This window comes from Calidris pugnax, unplaced genomic scaffold (assembly GCF_001431845.1).
Source record: "Calidris pugnax isolate Ruff unplaced genomic scaffold, ASM143184v1 scaffold91, whole genome shotgun sequence".
Classification (NCBI taxonomy): Eukaryota; Metazoa; Chordata; class Aves; order Charadriiformes; family Scolopacidae; genus Calidris; species Calidris pugnax.
In genome coordinates this window covers 930731-952203 of record NW_015090898.1, presented here as the reverse complement: position 1 = coordinate 952203, position 21473 = coordinate 930731, and the positions used below count along the sequence as shown (strand labels likewise).

Sequence of the window (21473 nt, the reverse complement as noted above, 5' to 3'; positions counted from 1 at the left end):
ATCTGCTGGCACCTTTCGGGTCAACCAGCCCAGGCTCCCCTGCTTTGGGGGTGCCAGAGGGTCCCCCTCCCCCAGCAGATCCTGGAGGAACCACTGTGCACAGCACAGGGCAGTGACAGTGACCAGATGCCCTGTCCCTGCCCCTCACCCTTCTGTGCCCCTTCATTTCTTAAATACCACAGGATCATCCTTTGCCTTGTCTCAAAGGTTCTCTGATTAAAGAGGCTCATCACCAATTGCATTTAAATACTCATTGCACCGAAAACTTAAAAGTTGGTCAATTAATGCTGCAGGAATTCCATTCTCAATTTAGCATCATTATATTGAGTGTGCCCAAGGGTTTGTGACTTTCTTAAAAGATAATAACAGTGAAAGGCAGTTTGTTTACAAGCAGCTCTTGTTCATGCTGCTGCCTGAAAAAAATGATGTATGCCTTTAAAATTCTGTTAGGTTATAGGCAGTAGTGAACCAGTGGAGTCCTTTCTAGGAAAACTTTAATTAAGCTGTTATAACTATGGGAGGCCTGTATTTATAGATGTAACACTGGAGAACTTCTACATTAACGCAGCCATTTACTGATTACTTTGAAACTGTACCTATAGCTGGGTTTTGGAGATGTAACACTGGAGAACTTCTACATTAACACAGCCATTTACTTTGAAACTGTACCTATAGCTGGGGTTTGTAGTATAGATGAATTACACTCTAAATTGTAAGGTTAAAAAGTAGCTTTTGTGCCCAGTTATAGATTTGATGGCCCAAAAATCTCATGTGTAGAGTCCACAGACCTCATTACAGATTAGCAGGCGGTGGGAGCAGTGGGGAGATGAAGCCCCCTTTCAGCCCAGGCTCTTACACAGCTCCCCCAGTCCCAGGCACTGTCATCTAAATTGTAAGGTTAAAAAGTAGCTTTTGGCACAGTTATAGATTTGGCAGCCCAAAAATCTCATGTGCTGAGTCCCACAGACCTCATTACAGATTAGCATGCGGTGGGAGCAGTGGGCCCTTACACAACTCCCCCAGTCTTGGGCACCGTCACCCGGCTCCGGTGGCATCTGCTGCCTCAGAACGGGTTTTTTGGTTCACTGAGCATAAGAATGAATTCTCTCTAATTACCACCTCACCCAGTTGTTTTTTTTTTTTTCTCCTCCTTCCTCAATTCCAGAGCTGTCATTCCTATGCGATCTATTGGCCTAGTTTGTATCCATTATTTGTTCACTTGCTCAGCAGTGTCCTAACCCTTGTCTTTCTGGGGTGACATCAGCATTGTGTAAAGATTCAAAAATGTAGTGTTTTTCCTGCGCTGTGCAGCAGGCACGCTGCAAACGGGCAGCGCTTCGGTATCTTACAAGAGTGTTTTCTCTGTCTTTTCAGGCACTACCAGGGCTCCCAGGGATGGGGAGGTCCCTGGGGTAGACTATAATTTCATTCCGGTGGAGCAGTTTAAAGCACTGGAAGAAAGTGGAGCCCTCCTGGAGAGCGGAACCTATGACGGTACGTTGGTGACGTTTGATGGAGCAGGAGTAAGGACCCACAGCTCGAGTCCAGTATCTTGGTCCAAGTGTAGCCCCTTGTACCCAGGAGGTGCCACCTTTCCTGCCCATTGATGGCCATTAACTCACAGAGCAGCAATATTAAATCCATCTTCGGAGTACCGTGCAGAGGAGCAGTGCTCTGCTTCTGAAGCTCTCTAGTAAATAACAACTTGTCCTTTCAACCAGTCCTCGTGCAACCTGATCGTTGTCCCTGTTGTGGTTTTGAGGAAGCATCCTGAAAACGTTCCTCTGTGCTTGGCAGAATTGTCTTTTAATGGCATTCATAGTCCATTTTGTTTAAGCCTTGGAGAACAGAGCCCTGTTCTTCTCAGAGGTGCGCATCAAAAAGACAGAAGGCAAGGGAAGTTCTGGTACAGCAGGGGAAAAAAAAAAAAGTATTTTGCAATGAAAAATTGAACAGCGCTGGACCAGATTGTCCAAATCTGCAGCAATGTTGGGTTTGTTAAATGTGATGGGGAAAAACACTGCAGTGAAGGTAGTGAACCCTCAGGAACTGGTTGTCCAGAGAAGTCATGAGCTGCCACTGTGTGATGGGCTCCTGCTCTGCTCTACTTGGAGTCATGAGCTGCCACTGTGTGATGGGCTTCTGCTCTGCTTTCTGTGGTTTAAAGGGTTTTTCAGTGATATAGTTGTTAACTAAATTACAGCCAAATTTTCCGAAAAGCTGAGCACGTGCAGCTTTCATCAAGAGAATTTACCAGATTATAAACCTGCCTGATTTTTACCTATGTTTAACATACATTTGGTTAGAAAACATCCGAAGCAGAGAACTCTGTGAAGGGCTCTGTACCCCCGTTTTACGTGTCTCGTGCTCTCTGGTGCCATTGTCCTGTCTGTGGAAATGGCCCAAGCAAATTGAGACAGAACTGGCTCTTTTGTTCTATTTCTCCTCAGCCCCCTCTGTCTGGCTGTCACTGCTCTCAGCCGCGCCCTCGCTCCTATTTTCAGAAGGATTTCTTTTCCTTTTTTTCTTTAACATGGTCAAAACCACATCCAGCAACAGAAGTGACCCCGGCAGGAGTTCTGGGAAGCTCTCTTGCTGTGTGCTCAATTCCCTAATAAAAATCACATGAGCAGTCAAGAGAGAGGTCAATTGCTGAAATTCTTTTCCAGCAAACAACAGATGATTCCTGGTCTTTGTGTTTTAGATTAAAATATTGAAGTAAAAATCTGTTCATTTTTCTCAAGTACAAATCATTTTTAGACAAAGCTTTATTGTCAGTAGAAAACTGTAGGGTTCTAGTTTTAAAATCACTTGCTTGTAACTGTTTTTATGTAAATAGGTACTTTATGTTTCTGCACAAAATGAATTTGCTTTTTGACTTTAGTGTGTTTCTGTTGCTGCACATTACTCTGTTCATCAGTTACGCAGTGTATAGAGTAACGACAATTGATTTTCACTGCTTTGCTTCTCTCAGACTGTTCCCCAAGTCTCTTTATGGCACGTTAGTGAATTCCAGGCAAAGTAACAAATCCGTCTTTTTCTTTGAAAACCTGGGGCAGGGTAGAAATTTTGAACTAAACGTACTGTTTTGTGATGTACAATAGCATCACTGGCAGAAAGACAATGTGGGGATAAATAGGTTTTGACTGGTGATTGGTTTTTGACAGTGCTGATTCTTCTTTAAGAAGAGAAGTTACAGTTCAAGTCTTTTCACTGAAAACACCTTAAATAGGTGCACAAGGGCAATGACACCCTCACTGCAGTGTCACCCTTCCATGATCTTCATTTCTCTCTCCTCACCAGGTAATTTTTACGGCACTCCGAAGCCTCCGGCAGAGCCCAGCCCCTTCCAGCCTGATCCAGTGGATCAAGTTATTTTTGACAATGATTTTGATACTGAAACGCAGAGGAAAAGAACCACGTCCGTCAGCAAAATGCAAAGGATGGACAGTTCTCTCCCCGAGGAGGAGGAAGAGGAGGAGAAGGACGCGGTTAATGGCAGCGGAGGGATAGGTTGGTTGACAAGGGGAGAAATTCCCTGCAGTATTGTAGGGATGGGTAAGAACTATACAGATAACATTCGCACTTGCTTGAACCACTTCCTTAGTTTTGGTAAGGTTTGAAGGCAGTTTTCTATTCAGACTGGTGTTTTTACTGGATTTTGAAATGATCTTTTAAAAAGAAACAGCTGTTCTCCCAGCCAGATGTGCAGTTGCATCACAGAGAGCAGTGCTCAGCGGAGAACACGCAGTGCTGGGTATCGGCCAGTTACATGAGGAGGAAGGAAAAATCTGTGCACTCTCCAAATTAACAGCATCCTTTGTAGAGTGTGTTCCTGCCCTGGAAATGTTAGTGTTTCGTTTTGGGGAGATTACTGATTTCTGTACCGGAGACTAGAGCAAAACGAGTGGTTTAAGGGGCAGCCCTAGCTCATATTGTACAGTTTTCAGGTGATTCTCGTTAAGGGAACTGTCACACAACCTGAAACTGCCCGAAGGGGAGTGTGTGGAGGGAAGTACAGCTGAGCATGGTGAGCCTGGGACGTGTCTGGTGGGACGTGTCAGAGCTGGGCAGGGTGTCCTTGTCCTTGGGCTGTCACCCTTCCTCATGGAGGGTGGGTGCTGGTGGCAGGGGGAAGCCATCACGTTGCATTTGTGGATGATCCTGCATGAGTGTCTAAGACAGAATTATTGAGCAGACCCCCCCAATCTTGTGAGCTCTGGGGTATGCAAGGTCTTGGACACTGTGGTGTGAGGGAGGGCACTGAGAGCAACCTCGGGGCTGGAGGGTGGACACTTGCATTTAAAGTTTTCTGCAGAGATTTTGGGGATCTTTTTCCTCTTGTGGCTTGAGGGAGGGTTGTTGGCTTGCATTTAAAGTTTTCTGCAGAGATTTTGGGGATCTTTTTCCCCTTGTGGCTTGCGGGAGGGTTGTTGGGTAGTTTGGGTCTTCTCTACGTTTCGTTCTGGTGCTTTGAGGAATATCAGTAGGATCTGGGGGGAGTTGATGGCATTACAAACACTGCTCTCTGTGTGGGAACGGCACCAAAGTGGAGTCAACTTGGATTTGGGCCAGCGTTGATTTTTCAGCGTAGGCTCAGACACATAATACGAGGTTAATTCTGTTTGGCAGGGGAAAAGCAGAGTTCAGTGTTTTCGTGTCAGCTTTTCAAAGTTCACAGCTGAAAAAAAAGTAGTGGAAAAATGCACATCACATACAGGGACGTGTTTGACATCCACTCGTAGCCAGATTAAGAGGGTGGTTCTTGGTGAGAAACAACATAAACAACTGACAAATAGTAACACTTTCCCCGAACAACTGCAGAAAACAAAGAAAAACATTCAGATTCTCCTGACTGGATGAAACCTGTTCCCAGCTACAACCAGACAAGCAGCTCCATGGATTTCAGGAATTACTTGTCGAGGGATGAAACCCTGGAACCGCTGCCCAAGAACTGGGAGATGGCCTACACCGACACGGGCATGATCTACTTCATCGAGTGAGTGGACACACATGGAGGGGCTGCTCTGCCCCACGGTGGGGGGGGAATTGCTGGTGGGCTGTGCTTGGGAAGCTCTTAGTCCTCTCTCGTGCTCTGACTGCTTCTGTTTCTGTGTGAAATTTCATGTATTTCTGCTGTTCTGTCCCTTATTGCTGGTCACCTCTGCTGCATGCCTGGTACAATTGCCATCACGCAGGAAAAACCTTATGGTTCCACGTGCAAACCCAGTTTGTTTGTAATACGAGTTCTGTATCTCACAAAATTAAAGGCTGGGTGGGCATTAGGTGAGGTATGACATTTTGTAAACCTTCACTATGTCAAATTTCTCTGAAATGGGAGAGCTTGTTTACTCTTTCTTCGCTGCTTGTGTTCCTTGGCTGGGAATGCTGCTAGAGAACACAGACAGCACAGATTAAACCCAGAATAGGAACACAGCTCATATGTGCACATGGGGAACAGCCTCATTTATTAATTTCTAAAGGAAACAAAAAACTGACTGAGATTTAAGCAGAAGAAGAGGCTAAAAATGTTGTTTCCTTTCAGGTAGAAACAGCTGATATTCCCACATGAGCTCCTGGGGAGAGTGTTTTCACCTCTAACATTTCACATCTGTCCTGGAGAGTGTCCAATGTGCTCCTACCTCTGAGCATTGTTGTTGCCTTTTTTTAGCATTTTATGGTGTGACTGAGGCACAAGTAAAGGTCACATTATCTTAAGGCTACAGTTTGCACATGGTAGTAAACATCTAACAGTCAGAGTAAAGCAAAGTTTCTTCAGTCTGAGGGGGTTCTCTTACCCAACGGTGTGTTCTGCTCCACAGCCACAACACCAAGACAACCACGTGGCTTGATCCGCGGCTCTGTAAGAAAGCCAAAGCTCCAGAGGACTGTGAAGATGGAGGTGAGATGTTCAGAATTCGTTTGTTACCCTTGGCTGATAAATGTCTGAGTCGGTCAGAGCTGGACACGACCTGTCACTGCTGTGGTGGGAGCTGCTTCCAGGTGCAGGGGATGGGAGCAGTGCTGAGTGTCCCCACTTTGGTGGCAATAGGGTTTCAGCTAAGACTGGGAAAGTCCACGGTGTGTTTTCCCTGGAGCAGTAGAATCTGGCAGGATGGTGGGTTTATCTGCATTCCTGAGAGGAGAATGAGGTGTTTTGTTCCAGTAACCATCATTCTAGGGAGAAAGCTGCGTGTGTTGGTGATGATCTCACTGGAAATTGTTGTGCAGGTGGAATGTGGCAGGAGGAGAAGATCCATAGGTGCTAGAATATAGGAGTAATGAAGAAGATACAGCATGATACCTTTTGCTAATGGAGCACCTCTGCTACGAGGACAGGCTGAGGGAGCTGGGGTTGTTCAGCCTGGAGAAGAGGAGGCTCTGGGGAGACCTAATAGCAGCCTTCCAGTACCTGAAGGGAGCCTACAGGAAGGCTGGGGAGAGCCTGTTTAGAAAGGCCTGCAGTGACAGGACGAGGGGCAATGGCTTCAAGCTGGAGGGGAACAGCTTTAGACTGGAGATGAGGAGAGGGTTCTTCACTGTGAGGGGGGTGGAGCACTGGAACAGGTTGCCCAGGGAGGTGGTTGAGGCCCCTTGCCTGGAGATATTCAAGGAGAGGCTCGACGAGGCCCTGGGCAACCTGGTCTAGTTGGGGGTGTCCCTGCTGACCGCAGGGGAGGGCGGAACAGATGGCCTTTGGAGGTCCCTTCTGGCCTGGGCAATTCTATGATTTTATGATACCTTTTGCATGGGACATGATATAATACTTGAATCCATAAGTAGAGGGACTGATCTGACTCCCTTAAACTCTTCACACTGTTGCTTCAGGACTTAAGGTCAGGTTGATGGTTGGCCTGTGGACAATTCCTGCAACCATTTCCTACACAGGCATGCAGTTTAGTCAGCCAGAAAAGCACTGAATAGCTCGTATCTTCAGCAAAATGCCTGACACGTTACAAAAGCTGAGGCAGACTCAGAATAGCCTGTCGTCTTCTCCACTGCACAGCCTGACAATCCCGTATTCATAATGACGCCAGCTGGAGCCACGGGCGCGTACGGCTGCTTATTAAACATATGTGCAGCTCACCACGGGATAAAGAGAGCACTTTAAACAGAGAGATGCAGGATATCCAAATGAACAACATTTAAATGAATGGACCCACTGGGTCTTTTGTCAAACCCTGTGGAGTGATGCTGGTATTAATAATTGGGAACATGCTGTCATATGCTGGGAGAATTCCTGTTAGCGCCAAATTTGGGGCAGCCTCGAACAAGGTGACATGGCAATTTTATCCTGCGAATGTCAAGCTGCCTGGCTGTGTCTATTATGCTGGTACTTAACATTTCCATGGTCAAGATAACTCGAGCAGTAAAGCTGGAGTAAGAGGGACTGATCTGACTCCCTTAAACTCTTCACACTGTTGCTTCAGGACTTAAGGTCAGGTTGATGGTTGGCCTGTGGACAATTCCTGCAACCATTTCCTACACAGGCATGCAGTTTAGTCAGCCAGAAAAGCACTGAATAGCTCGTATCTTCAGCAAAATGCCTGACACGTTACAAAAGCTGAGGCAGACTCAGAATAGCCTGTCGTCTTCTCCACTGCACAGCCTGACAATCCCGTATTCATAATGACGCCAGCTGGAGCCACGGGCGCGTACGGCTGCTTATTAAACATATGTGCAGCTCACCACGGGATAAAGAGAGCACTTTAAACAGAGAGATGCAGGATATCCAAATGAACAACATTTAAATGAATGGACCCACTGGGTCTTTTGTCAAACCCTGTGGAGTGATGCTGGTATTAATAATTGGGAACATGCTGTCATATGCTGGGAGAATTCCTGTTAGCGCCAAATTTGGGGCAGCCTCGAACAAGGTGACATGGCAATTTTATCCTGCGAATGTCAAGCTGCCTGGCTGTGTCTATTATGCTGGTACTTAACATTTCCATGGTCAAGATAACTCGAGCAGTAAAGCTTGGACCTCTGTGTTACCTGCTCATCGCCTTCAGTCAGTAATGATCTGCTGCTGGGCACCGTCTTACCAGACTCAGAATTTGCCATAAAAAGGTGCTTTTCCCATGGAACTGTTGGTACCTGTATCAAATGGGTATTTTTTTATCCCCCCCGGCTTAAGGGATGCCCAAGCCATGTCAGCAGCCTGCAGTGGTGCAGGAGCCATCAGGCTGCCTTGGACGTGCCCACCCCAACACAGGCACTGCCTGATTCTGGGGGGGTCTCACTGGATTATAGACATGGGGGCTAAATAGCCTCCCCCAGGGGGGGCTCATCCTGCTCAGCACGGAGGGCTGTGACTGTTCTGAGTGGTGTCAGAATGCAGTGAAATGTCCTGATGTTATTGAGAGGATAAACAGAGGCAGCATTGCATCTGCCAGGGGCTCTGAAACAGAAGGTTCAAGGGGAGTGGAGGTGCCTGGGTTTACAAGCTCGGGCTGAGATCCCACCAAGCATTTATAGCTCTAATTTGTGGTGTATTGGGGGCAGAAGCACTGTGACCATATTCATATTGTATAGTTTATGAAGTCAACAACTATCAAATCGCATTAATAATTTATAGCCAGATTAAATAATGTATTTTTCTTCCCCCTTATAGGTTTATAACCTAGTTTGTGTCTTGTCTTTTAAGTTTATTATATGTTTAAAGTGGTGTGATTTTGTTGAATACAAGTCTCATCAGTGGAACAAAGAGTGAGAGTTAGAGAGCTCCAGAGTCCCAGGAACAGGCTGGTACCCTTCGTACCATCAAACAGATGAGGGGAAGTGTAAAGGACCTGTATTTTCCTCATATTTTTCATGAGTCTGTAATCTGTCCTCTCGCTCCTCCATAAAAACTCTGATATTTGCAGATAGTTTTCCACTGTAATGGGGAACTCTGTTCTTCTTGATTGCAGAACTTCCTTATGGGTGGGAAAAAATCGAAGACCCTCAATACGGAACGTACTACGTTGAGTAAGTGCTAATTAATAATTGGAGGTGGTTGTACCTTGAGCAGAAGGCAGGGGAGCCGTGGCTGTGAGGTGTGTGTGGGCTGTGGTGCAACGGGAGCACTCACCACATCCCACAGCAGCAGCCCCAAGGCAGAGAGTGCAGGGACACCCTCTCCCCCGGGGAGGTCCAAGCTGGGACATCGGTGACTCATGAGCCCGTTACCACCGGGGTGGGAGCACAAGTGGCAGCCAAAGCCATTCATTAATGGGAATGAGCTGATGTCATTTTTGTTAGCTCTACCAAGGATGGGGTCACTTGATTTAAGAGCAGCGCCTGAGAACTGCCAAAGAGCAAGAGTAAGTTGTATCTCATCTCTGTCACCAAAGAGCCGAGTAAATAACTCCTAAATTGCTGCCAGAGCCCGTCTGAATCTCCTTCAGGTCAGAGTAAATTAAGACTCCCTTCAGCCACGGAGAAGGAAATTAGTAGAGTTGAAAGCCTCAGCTTCAGAGAACAAGCTCATGGGTTTTGACTTTGCAACACCAACCCAGGCATTTAAATTCTGCTCAAACTTACTGGTTTTTCCCACTCTGCTGTACTGCTCTGGCGTCTGCTCCTAAAACGGTGATGTCTGAGTTTGTAAACATTGTAGGTAGATGGAAGCAACACATAACAAAAGAGAAAAAGCAGATTTTCTCAGTTCTAATTTATTACAACCTTCTGAAAATTTGCAGAAAGGATTGAAGGTTTGCTCTACCTGATAACTACAGGAAGTAGAATTGTATTGGCTCTTAAAGTAAATAGGGTTGTTGAAAAAACAAAAAAGCTTTCAGTGTTGATTATGATTGTTTATTGTCATTCCTCCAGAGCACTAAATCTGAGATACAAAAAAATAGTATTTGCAGAGGTATCTTTTGTGGTTGAAATTTCAGCTTTCTGCTGAGATCCTAATCAAGCTTCTGTATGTCTGCAGTCACATTAACCAGAAAACTCAGTTTGAAAACCCGGTGTTGGAAGCCAAAAGGAAAAAACAGCTGGGACAGACTGACATTGGCTCTTCAAAATCAGGTACCACTGAACGGTGTGTTCTTTGTCACCAGCATCTTTATCTGCCACTGTGATTGTAAGTAACTGATGCTGGAATTAATCAAGGCATTAGCCTTGTCTTCGTGCTGGCCATTGTGGTGTTGCCCTCCCAAATCTGCAGGGTTTTTTGAACAATTTTTTAAATGTTAAAATTGAATCAAGACCATAAGACTGCTTTAAAATAATTCTGATTGTTCCAAGCTGGTTGCCATGAGCAGCTTTTGAATATAGGGAGTGTTAGAAGAGCCAGGCAGGAGATGCAGGTTAAACCACACATAGAATTTTTATGCTTTTGATCTACTTTAAGCTTGGTATTCAGGGGGTGGAGTGTAGAACTGGGAATTACAGATGGGAGCTTTCATTCCAGTGCTGTTGTAGTCTATTCTATGGTCTTGGAAACACTCAGACTTTCCTGTTCACTTACCTCAGTTGTGAAGGAGCGTTATAGTGTCCTGTTTGCTTTCCTCTGTAACAGTGCTAACCAAAAAATCATTAACCTGTATCACACCCTAAACCCAAACAAACAAAGAAATTACTGAAACTGGTTCACTTACCTCAGTTGTGAAGGAGCGTTACAGTGTCCTGTTTGCTTTCCTCCGTAACAGTGCTAAGGTCAGCCAGTGCTAACCAAAAAATCCTTAACCTGTATTACACCCTGAACCCAAAAAAAGAAAGAAATTACTGAAACTAACCCTGGTTTCCTGCCTTCATGGCTCTTTATTCCATAACTCTAAAGGAGCAGAGAAGTCTGTCTTCACGAGAGACCCAGCCCAGCTCACGGGAGCGCTCATACGGACAGCGCTGAAAAAAAGTACAATGGGCTTTGGCTTCACCATCATTGGAGGGGACAGACCTGATGAGTTCCTGCAGGTGAAGAACGTGTTAAAAGACGGCCCCGCTGCACAAGATGGGAGAATTGCACCAGGTAAAGTGTTATTTCTCTAAACTCCCAGTTTCTGTGCTGCTTTTAGAGAGTGCAGCTCCTGAGGGGCAGGAGGTTGGGTGACTCCATCCCCTCTGAAAATGACCCCCTCGCTCAATGAAATCGTTCCCAGGTCTGTGAGAGATCTGTGCAGAACCGTGGCTCAGAAGCAGCATTCTAGATACAGATCTACTTTGAGGACATTTCTGAAGATTTCAGCAGTTCTGCTTCAACCAGAGCTTTTGGCTTCGTGGTTGTTGACGGAACGGCCTTTTGTTCCCTCTCTATACGGAAAGTAAAAATAGTGTGTTTGAATCCTGGTCTCTGTTGTACCTTGTTGCTGCCAAAAAACATAACACTAAATACTGAAACTGCAAAAAGCCTGCAGCAGGAAGGCCAGGGAAAGCTGTGGGCACTGGGAAGGGAGGGAACGAGGGGCCAGAGCACCTGCAGCCCATGGTGTTATATGTTTAATTAAGTTACCTGTAAGCTCACTGTAACGTACGGTTTGCATACTATAAAAATCAAAATGCTTCTTTACGTATCACATAAATGCCCTTAATCTTTAGAGAAGGGTTCATGCTTTAGATGATTTAATGCTATTTACTAATGAGATGAAATGAAAGGATTGCCCGTCCGTTGCTGACCCGTCGTGTGAATGGTTTGTGCGGGGTTCCTTTCCTCCTCTGTGGGATGGAGGAGGACCCCGCAGCGTGGTGCTGGGGTGGGAGGGTTCCTGTGGGGGGACGTGGGTCTGTCCCTGCTGCAGGTCATGCTGTAAGAGAGTTCTGGATCACTCATTGCCAGGCATTTAGGAGAATAGACCATTTGCTGGGAATATTGTAGTGCACATGCAAAGTTTCCTGATCAAAATGGTGAAAATTATGAAACGAGGTTTCAGGATCTGGAGATCCCGAAACCAGATTCCATCTGCTCCAGTTTGAAAATACGAGTTTAGCCCTGTGTGGGCACAGTGTGAGACATGGAACGTGTGTGGGCGCAATCCGAGCTTAAGTTCAGCCAGTCCTAAAATAAACATAGGACCCCCCCCCCAAAAAAAATCCGATTTATTCTGGGTGGAGTTTAGATGCTGTACCATATGAATTAAAGGGGAAGACATCTGCTTGCAGGAGTGTGCGTGCGCTGCTTCATCTCCTCTGCCCGGACACTGGCATTTTTTAAATCTGCTGCAGATTAAACTTTATATCTTTAGTACGCTGTGTTCTGAGATGAAATAGAATAAATGCAAAGAGGAAATCCTTTGTGCTTTCTGGCAACAGATCGCCAGGAGGTGATGGCCCAGCCACCGTTCATTACTAGTTTTGGAGACTGCAGAGTGATTCCCTCCTTGGGCTTTTGCTTGGAGCCTCCAACAGCTCTGGGTGTTGGAGATCTGGGTGCTTTTGTTTCTGGTTTTGACGCTGTTGAACTTTCCTTTGTGACAGGGGATGTCATTGTAGACATAAATGGAAGTTGTGTCCTGGGCCATACCCATGCAGATGTTGTCCAGATGTTTCAGCTCGTTCCTGTCAATCAGTACGTGAACATGACTTTGTGTCGTGGTTACCCTCTTCCTGATGACAACGAAGACCCTGTGGTGGACATTGTGACAGCTACACCCATCATTAATGGACCTCCTGTGGCCAAGGGGGATGTGTGTGTGGCCAGCCAGGATTTAATAGCAGGAACGGTTGTGTTGGACCAGAACGGGAAGATGGGCCCTATGTTGGTTAATGGTCGTCTCAACGGCCCTTCCATGGACACAACTGAGCAGAGGATCTCTCTTGCCTCCTCAGGAGGCTCCCAGCCGGAGCTGGTCACCATTCCTCTCATCAAAGGTCCTAAAGGCTTTGGGTTTGCCATTGCGGACAGTCCTACAGGACAGAAGGTGAAGATGATTTTGGACAGCCAGTGGTGCCAGGGTCTTCAGAAAGGGGACGTCATCAAGGAGATTTGCCATCAGAACGTGCAGAGCTTGACACACCTGCAGGTGGTGGAGGTGCTGAAGCAGTTCCCAGTAGGAGCAGAGGTGCCGCTGCTCATCTTAAGAGGAGGTAAATTCACAGTTGTCATATACGGTTATATGCTTTTTAAAAGTCCTTTTTAGTGTGATACCTAAATCGTGTCCAGTCTTGACAGCTAAGTAGCAGCTTATTATGCCTCTGAGCTGTTATGTTCCAAGTTTAATTTATACCCCTGAGGATTTGGGGTGAGAGCATGTTGCTAAGGGTTTTTTTTTTCAGAAATTTTATTGCGATACGTTTATGCGCTGTCTCTTCCAAGTGTCTGGGGAGCGCTAAAGCAGAAATGCAGGCTCTAGCGTAACACAAAGCACATGATGGATAGAGGCTCTCCAAGTGTGTTCCAGTAACTGTAGCTGTAATGGGCTGGTGGCCACAGGAGACAGGAGGGAACGGCAGTGATGAGGTGGAGCTGGTCGCTGGAAATACCAAGATAATGCTCATTTTTGCGTTTGCATAGTTATACCTCTTCGTTGACTGTCAGTCACAGGCAAGAAGGTGTCTTTTCCCAAAAAGCTGAGTAGTGGGTAGTGTGCCTTTGCCAGGAGCTGGAGGAATTAGGAAGTGACACGTGGCTGCTGAGCGTCCCTTTAGGCTTTTCTTGCAGCCTGGGGGTGTCACATCCATCAGTTACTGGCAAAAATCTTCAGGTCTGTTGCTGTATGAATGCTGCTATTCCTCAATCAGCTAAGGAAATAACTAGATTTCTTTGGCAGCAAGTGAAATTCCTCGACACAAATTCAGGAGGTCTCTGTAGCAAGGAACTGCTGTGTGATTCGATTGACCAGCACTGAGCAAAAAGAGAAATAGATGGGTTTTGTTGTTACACGGCTCGCAGTTCTGATTTGAGACTTCTCTCAAGTGATGTTTTTGGTCAAATGAACCCTCACTTTGTCACTTAAAAGAGGAGTGAATAAGCAGTTATGATTTTCCACCCAGGAGGAGCTGATTATATTGCATTAAAGCTGTTTAAACTTTTGGTGACCTAGTATTGAGATAGCTTTCTACATTGTGTTTCCTTCAGGTCCACCCTCACCTACCAAAACTGCCAAAGCGGTGAGTATTAGCTATGTATTTAAATTTGTTTCTGATGGAGCATATTCGGGGGTGTTTGGTTGCAAAACAGACTCATAAATAGGGTCTACTTAACACAAGAGAATCCCTTGATTTTTTTGAGTTGTCTAATGGAGGTGATGGATATCTCTTCTCTTACTGCTGGGGAATCAAGAATGCAGCAAAGATCTTGTGTGATGACGGTGTAGTGTTGTCATGATTTTAAATATGACATTGTCACATAAATTCTATCATTATTTCCCTTTTTTGCACTATATTTGAAATTCCTGTCTGTGTGCACTCTTTGACCTGCTTTTGAAATCTCATCTTCTCAGGATGTCAGTCCCTGGGGTATCCGCAGGATGGTTCAGCAAAACCACATCTACTTGGCTGGCATGAATTCATTGTCTTAAGTAACTGCTGTCAGAGTGCCCACTAAAAGGGAAACAAAATACAGTATTTATGTTTTTTTCATTGCTAATTACCCATATTAAAGTGAAATGGGATTTCTGAAGGAGGTTTACGGTACTTTGATACTGCTCAATCCTTGCATAGACTTAATGGGCTGGCTCGTTCTCCCATTTTAAAGTGCTTGCTTATCTTTGAATCCATATTTTCAGGAAGTCTCTACATAGCTGTGCATTTCTGGTTTGACACTCATTATTCTTGGCAGCTCGATCTGTTGCAGTATCTTTAATATATATTAGCTCAGTAAAGAATCCTTGGGCTTAATAAAATCCCTCCTGATTTGTTAATGCTGCTAGTAATGCATCTTTCTGTCGTTGAGTGCTTCTTGTACAAATGAGGCTGGTCAGTGAACGGAGCTGTTTCTTTATAATGTTTCTTGTACAGAACAAATTATTTCATTTTAGGAAGAGCCCATTTCCAAGAGGTAGATGTAGCTTCTTTTCCTCTCTTTGTCTGGCTGTTGAGTATTGATGCTGTGTCCCAGCAGGGGATAATGTGAGCGTGGGACAGGCTGCACCCCATAAGCTTTGCAGGTTCCTTTCCTTGCATCCGTAGAGCTGCCCACCCCAACGATTTGGGGTAAATCCCTGTGGTTTGGGGGCACGGGGCTCGTCAGGCTCCCGTCTCACCGCACCCTGAAAATCCTTTGGGCTCAGGACTGGCATCCCAGCATGGGCAGTACCAGCTTCCCACGGAGCACTCGATGTTCAGTGGCATTAAGCAGCGTGGCAAAATAGCTCTGTTAAAAAGGGCAAGTTCGTGTGTTTGTAAACATACAAGAAGTGTCAAAGTGCTAAACCCCTCGGGGGAGTTCTCTCCACTCCTCGTAAAAGGGCATAGCTAAGGCTGTTCTGCTTGTGCTTCTGTTTAACACGCACAGACACATGCAGATGACCATGTTCCAGTTTCCTGGGTTTCAGCCCAGAATAAGTATTTGGAGTTACTTTAGTGCATCATCGACTGGCAATTAGGCTGGGAGACCACAAGGATGCTCGGTCTCCTTTCTTCATGAAATACTAATAGGAGTGTTGCAGCTATCAGGTCATTAAAAAAATATGCAAGTACTGAATTACTAATTCCTGCACTGCCCGAGTGTATTCCTCCTGCTTGGTTTTTGTGATGCCCCAGGACACCTGCAGCAGCCTGGGGTGCTGGTGTTGGGCCATCCCCACCGAGCCCTCCTGCCCGTGGTCCAGAGCTTGGAGCTCTGGCTGGAGGAGGTCCTGTCCCCCTTGTGTCATCCCATGGCCCAGAGCCAGCAGGAGCTGGTGGCTTTGGTCATCTCCGGACATTGGTCACTTCAACCTCCTTCTCAGCCTGGTGGCCATAGAAACCCGGCCCCAGGAGCAGACGTGTGTGGGAAGAGCTACGTCGAGTTGAAAGGACACTGTAGAGAGGTTGGTGCTGGGCTCTTCTCACAGGTAATTAGTGACAGAATGAGAGGGAACGGCTTCAAGCTCCAACAGGGTGGGTTTAGACTGAACATTAGGAAAGAATTTTTCACCGAAAGAGTGGTCGGGCATTGGAACAGGCTGCCCAGGGAGGGGGTGGAGTCCCCATCCCTGGCTGTGTTTAAGGGCCGTTTAGATGCAGTGCTGAGGGACATGGTGTAGGGGAGGACTTTGTAGAGTAGGGGAGATGGTTGGACTCGATGATCCCAAGGGTCTCTTCCAACCTAGACCATTCTATGATTCTATGATTCCCCTGTTCCCTTGTTTTGCTCTGCATTTCCCCCCTGTGTGATGTTTGTTGTCTTTGCACACCCGAGTACACGGGTCCCCTTACGTTTGGGTTAAGGTGGTGTTTGTGGGGTGTGTTGCAGAAGGAGAAGCAGGACAGCTCGGGGAGTCTGGAAGCTGTCGGGGACCCCATCCCTCAGCCCATGCCCTTCCCTCCCACGGCCGTTCGGTCGGGCTCTCCTAAGCTGGACCCTTCAGAAGTCTACCTGAAGTCTAAGTCTATATACGAGGACAAACGTGAGTACACCAACTCCAGCTTGGAATTGCTCAGTTCAGAAGGATTTTTTTCTTTGCCATACATGTGGTAAAACCGTTGTGATTTTGGTATTGAGTTTTTTAACCTCCTCTCCATAAAACAGTTCAAGCAATGCAAAATTCATACAGAAATTAGAAAAGTCTGGAATGCCTTTTTAAAAAAAAAGATACAATATGTTTCAGCCATATTTACAGTAAAGCAGTTAATCACAGAAATGGTCTGAAGGATGACCTGGTTCTGAAGTAGACCCGACCATTTCAGAGTCTGTAGGAGGCTGCTCTGAGCTGTATCACAGACTGGTTTTATCCTGCCCACTGCAGGGATGCAGCTGGCATCTCTCCTTTGGCATTTGTCAATTCATCCTGTCCTTTTTCAGCCTTCTCTTGAAAATTTATTTTTCCATTTTGGAAGGGGAATGCCACTGAAAATGTGACTGTTTGAATTATTTACTGTATTTCTGGTTACTGTGTTCTCTCCGTAAAAAGAGTCAGGATGCACCACCAAAGCATAATCTTTCAATAATCAAAGATAACTCCTTACATGTTTTGAAATGTTGCTTTGTCTTAGCTCCAAACACAAGAGATTTGGATGTTTTCCTGCGAAAACAAGAGTCAGGCTTTGGTTTCCGGGTGCTTGGAGGGGATGGACCCGATCAGCCCGTAAGTGAAGCGATTCGCGGTTTCCTACGTGTTACCTTTCAGTATTGCTGCTGGGTGACTCCTTCTTCTCTGTCATCTTCATCTCCCCTCGTTCTGAGCAGTTCAGTGATGGCAGAAATGATAATTCAGTAACTGGTTGGACTTGGATGAGCCTTTGCTTGGGAGTAATGGCCAGGGAATGGGGAGATGGAGGCAGAGGGGCAGACGCTGATGCAGATCCCCCGGGAGGCTCTGCCTCCAACTGCAGGCTTTAGGACACCCTGCTGTTTCCAAACAGGCAAAAATTGTTCTCTGGGAAGAAGTGCTGGGACCTGTACCATGGGGTTCAGCTGTCGAGAGGCAAAGCTTTTGGAATAGACCCTCATCGATGGCTTTCTGATAACAGTTACGGAATGCGGGATTGTCCGTTCCCAGCTGTGATCCAGCCCTAGTCTGTTGGGTGGTTTTTTTCCTAATGTGCATTTATAGAAAACGAAGAGCAAACCCCAAAAATGTGACTTGTGTGGCACTGCGTAGTGTTTGTGGTGTTTGGTTTCTGTAACAGCCGTGGGTCAGTGTCAATCTCCCATCGTGAACGCTGCGTGCAGGTGATCCCCCCCCTGCTCACCTCCAACACCTACTGCCCATAATTATTCTTAATCTTTCATTTGACCTGGTTGTGATTGTGGCATATGAAATAGCGTGGGCTGTTCTTATCTGCATTATATTTAGTAGCACTTTATGAGGTGGGGGTAGACAAAACTGATAAAAGGGGAGTGCAGCTGCTTGAATTCATTATCCAGTCACCAAAAGCTGTGCAATGAAAAACCTTCAAGCGTGGAGCTGTCTGAGCGGCTTTTCAGAAGTGAATTTGAGTTCTTTTGAAAGCTTTTACTTCTTCCCCATCACTCTGGCCTAGTCTGCGTAAAAAAAAATAATAGAATAAGTAGAATGGATGACAGAGGCTTTCAGTAATGTCTGGGAAATCATACCTATGTAAGTGCACAGTGTATGCTTATGTCAAAAGTTGGTCTTTTTAGCAAACTGACAGATCTGCTCAAGAGAGGGTGATAATTCCAGAATTCATGGAAATAAGGATTAAAATCCTCCCTAACGGTGTATTTACTGAATGCTTTGAGCCCCCAGATTGTATCCACTGAGTCAGCCTGTGCAGAGCACACTCGCTGGCTGTTTCTGCTGGGGCTGGACAGTCAGATATTCCCAAATGTCCTCATCTCCTGCCGACAGATCTATATCGGGGCCATCATCCCACTGGGAGCAGCAGAGAAGGACGGGCGGCTGCGGGCTGCGGATGAGCTGATGTGTATCGACGGGGTCCCTGTGAAAGGGAAGTCACACAAACAAGTTTTGGACTTAATGACCAGCGCTGCGCGGAACGGGCAGGTGCTGCTCACCGTGCGCAGGAAGATCTTCTTCGGTGGTACGTGTCCGTCAGTCTGTCCGGAGAGGGCAGTCTCTTTTCGGTACAATTCTCAAGTCTTTTTGGCATCTACGTGTAGCGTCTATGAATTAGTGGATTAAAACCAGAGATAACTGGGGGAAGCATCTTGTGATCCTGCAGTTTTACAGCAGTGCCCAGATGGGCAGTGCACGGGGGGATGGTTGTCCCTGAGGCGATGATGCTGAAGGTGTGAATGGCAGAGCTGGGGTGGAGATCAGGAGAACTGGTCCCCCATTCCCATTACTGACCAGTATTGCTTTTCCATTGCATCATTCAACAGTTAATTCTGAGAATATGCGAGTAAAAAGAAAAAGTTATTTTTAAGATCAATTCTCGCAGAGCTGGGGTGGAGATCAGGAGAACTGGAGATGGTCCCCTGTTCCCATTACTGACTAGTATTGCTTTTCCATTGCATTATTCAACTGTTAATTCTGAGAATATGCGAGTAAAAGGAAAAAGTTATTTTTAGGATCAATTCTAGATTCCTTTAAGATGCCTTCTGATAGACAGACTGCTTCAGGGCTGCAATTCTGTTGGTTTTCTAAAAGAAAGTCTGGCTTCTCTCATCAAACTGCCTCTTAAAAAACTTTTACATTGTTCCAAGTAAACAGTTGTTCTTCACTTAAGATAGCAATAGTTGTAGTTTGTAGCTGCACTTCTGCCAGAGATGCACTTGCAGCGTGCGGAAAAGCCACAATGTTTTTCTACTATCAAAAGGCTGCAGATCACACTGGCAGCCTGTGTCCTCACTGCCAGGGCTGTGCAGCCTGTGTCCCTGCCAGGGCTGTGCATCCTGGGGTGCAGCAGCATCTCCCTGCCGAGCTCTGAGCTCTTGGAGAGGGCTCTGGGCTTCAAGTGCCTTGTCCTGCCTCTGATTTCTGTTTGATCCAAATTGTATCATTAATAAACTCACCCCTTACTTTCCCTGGCAGTGCTTCCTCATGCTGGCACTGAGATGTACAGTTTTGCTGTAGTTCCTTGGGAAAACAGCAGTGTTGGGTTTTTCTTACTTGTTTTTTTTTTGTTACCCACAAGGGGAGAAGCAAGCAGAGGAGGAGGAGTTGCAGCCTGTCCTGGCACAGAACGGCTCTCCCCGACTGAATCGGGTGGAGTTTGCAAACCAGCAGTCCCCAGAGGTCTATGATGTGCGTCTGCAGCGGAAGGAGAACGAAGGCTTTGGCTTCGTCATCCTCACCTCAAAGAACAAACCTCCTCCAGGTGGTAAGTGCCATCTTCTGCTGGGCCATGAACAGTGTGTGCCTGGCACGGGGTGGTCTGCAGGACAGAGCTCAGGCTGTGGTGATGGAGAGTCTCACACTGTGTTAATTCATAGGTGTTTTAATGGAAGTCTAGTTTTAATAGTTTTATATTACCTCATCAGGGAGAATTTCAAATTTTGGGGGAAACGCTGAGAAAGCAGGGTTATCTGTGTCAGCTCTTGGAATAGGAGCCAGCTCGGTGTGTTCACCCAAAACCAAACTCCAGTCACTGGCATTAAGGTACAGGTAACTCCCAAAGTCCTTATTCAGTTCCTTTAGCTCCCTGGTGTAAATCACCCCCCTGAAACTTCCTCAGCTGGTTCCAGACACACGTTGATGGCTTGAAAGTGTGTTTGTGTTTTATTGAGCCTCAGACACTTCTGTTTTTCCACTTCATTTTACTGCACAATAAAAAACCAGCAGGAGCACAGAAAAAAACGGTTTCTAAATAACATTGTACTGAATTCACACGATGGATATTTGGAGTGTGATGCAGCCTTGGCTCAGATGGTACCTTTTCAAGAAGGTTAAGGCCAGCAGCCGTGGAAGCTGGGACAGCACAGGGAAGGGTTGGGCACAGAGCTGTTGTTGGGTTCCAGTGGCAGAGGCAGGACGAGCTGTCACCCTCCCACGTGTGACTGTCACCGTGGGGTGGTGGTGTGCTTGTGTGGTCAGTCAGATATTACGAAAAAATATTATAAACTGAATTATTCTATAATTTATTGGCATTCTATTATAGTATGACTGTACTACAGACATCGTTTTCGTCTGAGAATGTGCTCCAAATCCCTATTTATTTGATATTACAACTGAAACCAGTTCCAGTGCTGGAAGCACAAGCCCTGCGGTCTGGGCTGTTTCTGACACACAGGGAGGAGGAGACACCGGTGCCTCCCCAGGCTGGGGACGTGGTCTGTGCACAACTTTTCTGGGCCATGGTTTGTCAAGAAGCTGCTGCATTTTTCTCAGGCCAGGATACTTTAAACCAAGTGATCAGCCATTGAGTCTGCAGCCCCGCGGTGCTTTGCTCGGCACAGTTGGCTCTTAGGTTTATATAATACTTAAAAAAACAGTCTATTAAGGGAAGTGTAATTAAAATTTAAACTCCTGGTAAATGCTAGAAGGCATCAGTGTCTGTTCCTTCGCAGTAACTTCTGCGTGTGCTAGCTCATTAAAACAATCCTTGATGGCTTTTTAATCTTGGGTGGCTGATGATGCTGTGAAAGTGTTTGGGATTTGCTGTCATGGCTTCGAAAAGGCAGTGGATAATCCTGGCAGGCGTATAGTGCTCCTCACCTCTCCCATCCCTCGGAGGAAAGCCTGTTTGGGAGAGCAGCACCTACAGAAAACAGGTATCCCTCAAACCAGGTACCCATTGAACCCACCTCAGGCTCTGGAGACACAAACGGGTGCTCACATGAAGCACCAGCACGAACACGTGTGACACGTGGGGGTTGGTCTGGAGAGGTGTTGGGAAACGAGCTACAAAGGGGCAGTGAGGCTGTTCCTTCATGGAAGAGGCCTGATGAGATTTGGGGAGAAGAGGAGCCAATTTTGCTGTGCTTTGAGGCGTGCAGAGGAGTGAGAGGCTGGTTCGGAGGCGTGGGGAAGCAGAGCAGA

The 21473-nt window shown here is 46.3% G+C and overlaps 1 protein-coding gene across 1 annotated transcript in view; it reads left to right on the top strand.

Annotated features, from left to right (window-relative positions):
- The window catches only part of MAGI3 (membrane associated guanylate kinase, WW and PDZ domain containing 3), a 49321-nt gene that overhangs the window by 14908 nt on the left and 12940 nt on the right, over window positions 1-21473 (top strand). The window contains exons 4-16 of the mRNA XM_014948442.1: window positions 1375-1494; window positions 3304-3513; window positions 4825-4999; window positions 5823-5902; window positions 8913-8970; window positions 9923-10017; window positions 10772-10960; window positions 12403-13011; window positions 14003-14034; window positions 16322-16475; window positions 17062-17153; window positions 18381-18573; window positions 19630-19815. Coding sequence (XP_014803928.1) covers window positions 1375-1494; window positions 3304-3513; window positions 4825-4999; window positions 5823-5902; window positions 8913-8970; window positions 9923-10017; window positions 10772-10960; window positions 12403-13011; window positions 14003-14034; window positions 16322-16475; window positions 17062-17153; window positions 18381-18573; window positions 19630-19815 — 2193 coding nt within the window. The remainder of the gene's footprint in view (window positions 1-1374; window positions 1495-3303; window positions 3514-4824; window positions 5000-5822; window positions 5903-8912; window positions 8971-9922; window positions 10018-10771; window positions 10961-12402; window positions 13012-14002; window positions 14035-16321; window positions 16476-17061; window positions 17154-18380; window positions 18574-19629; window positions 19816-21473) is intronic.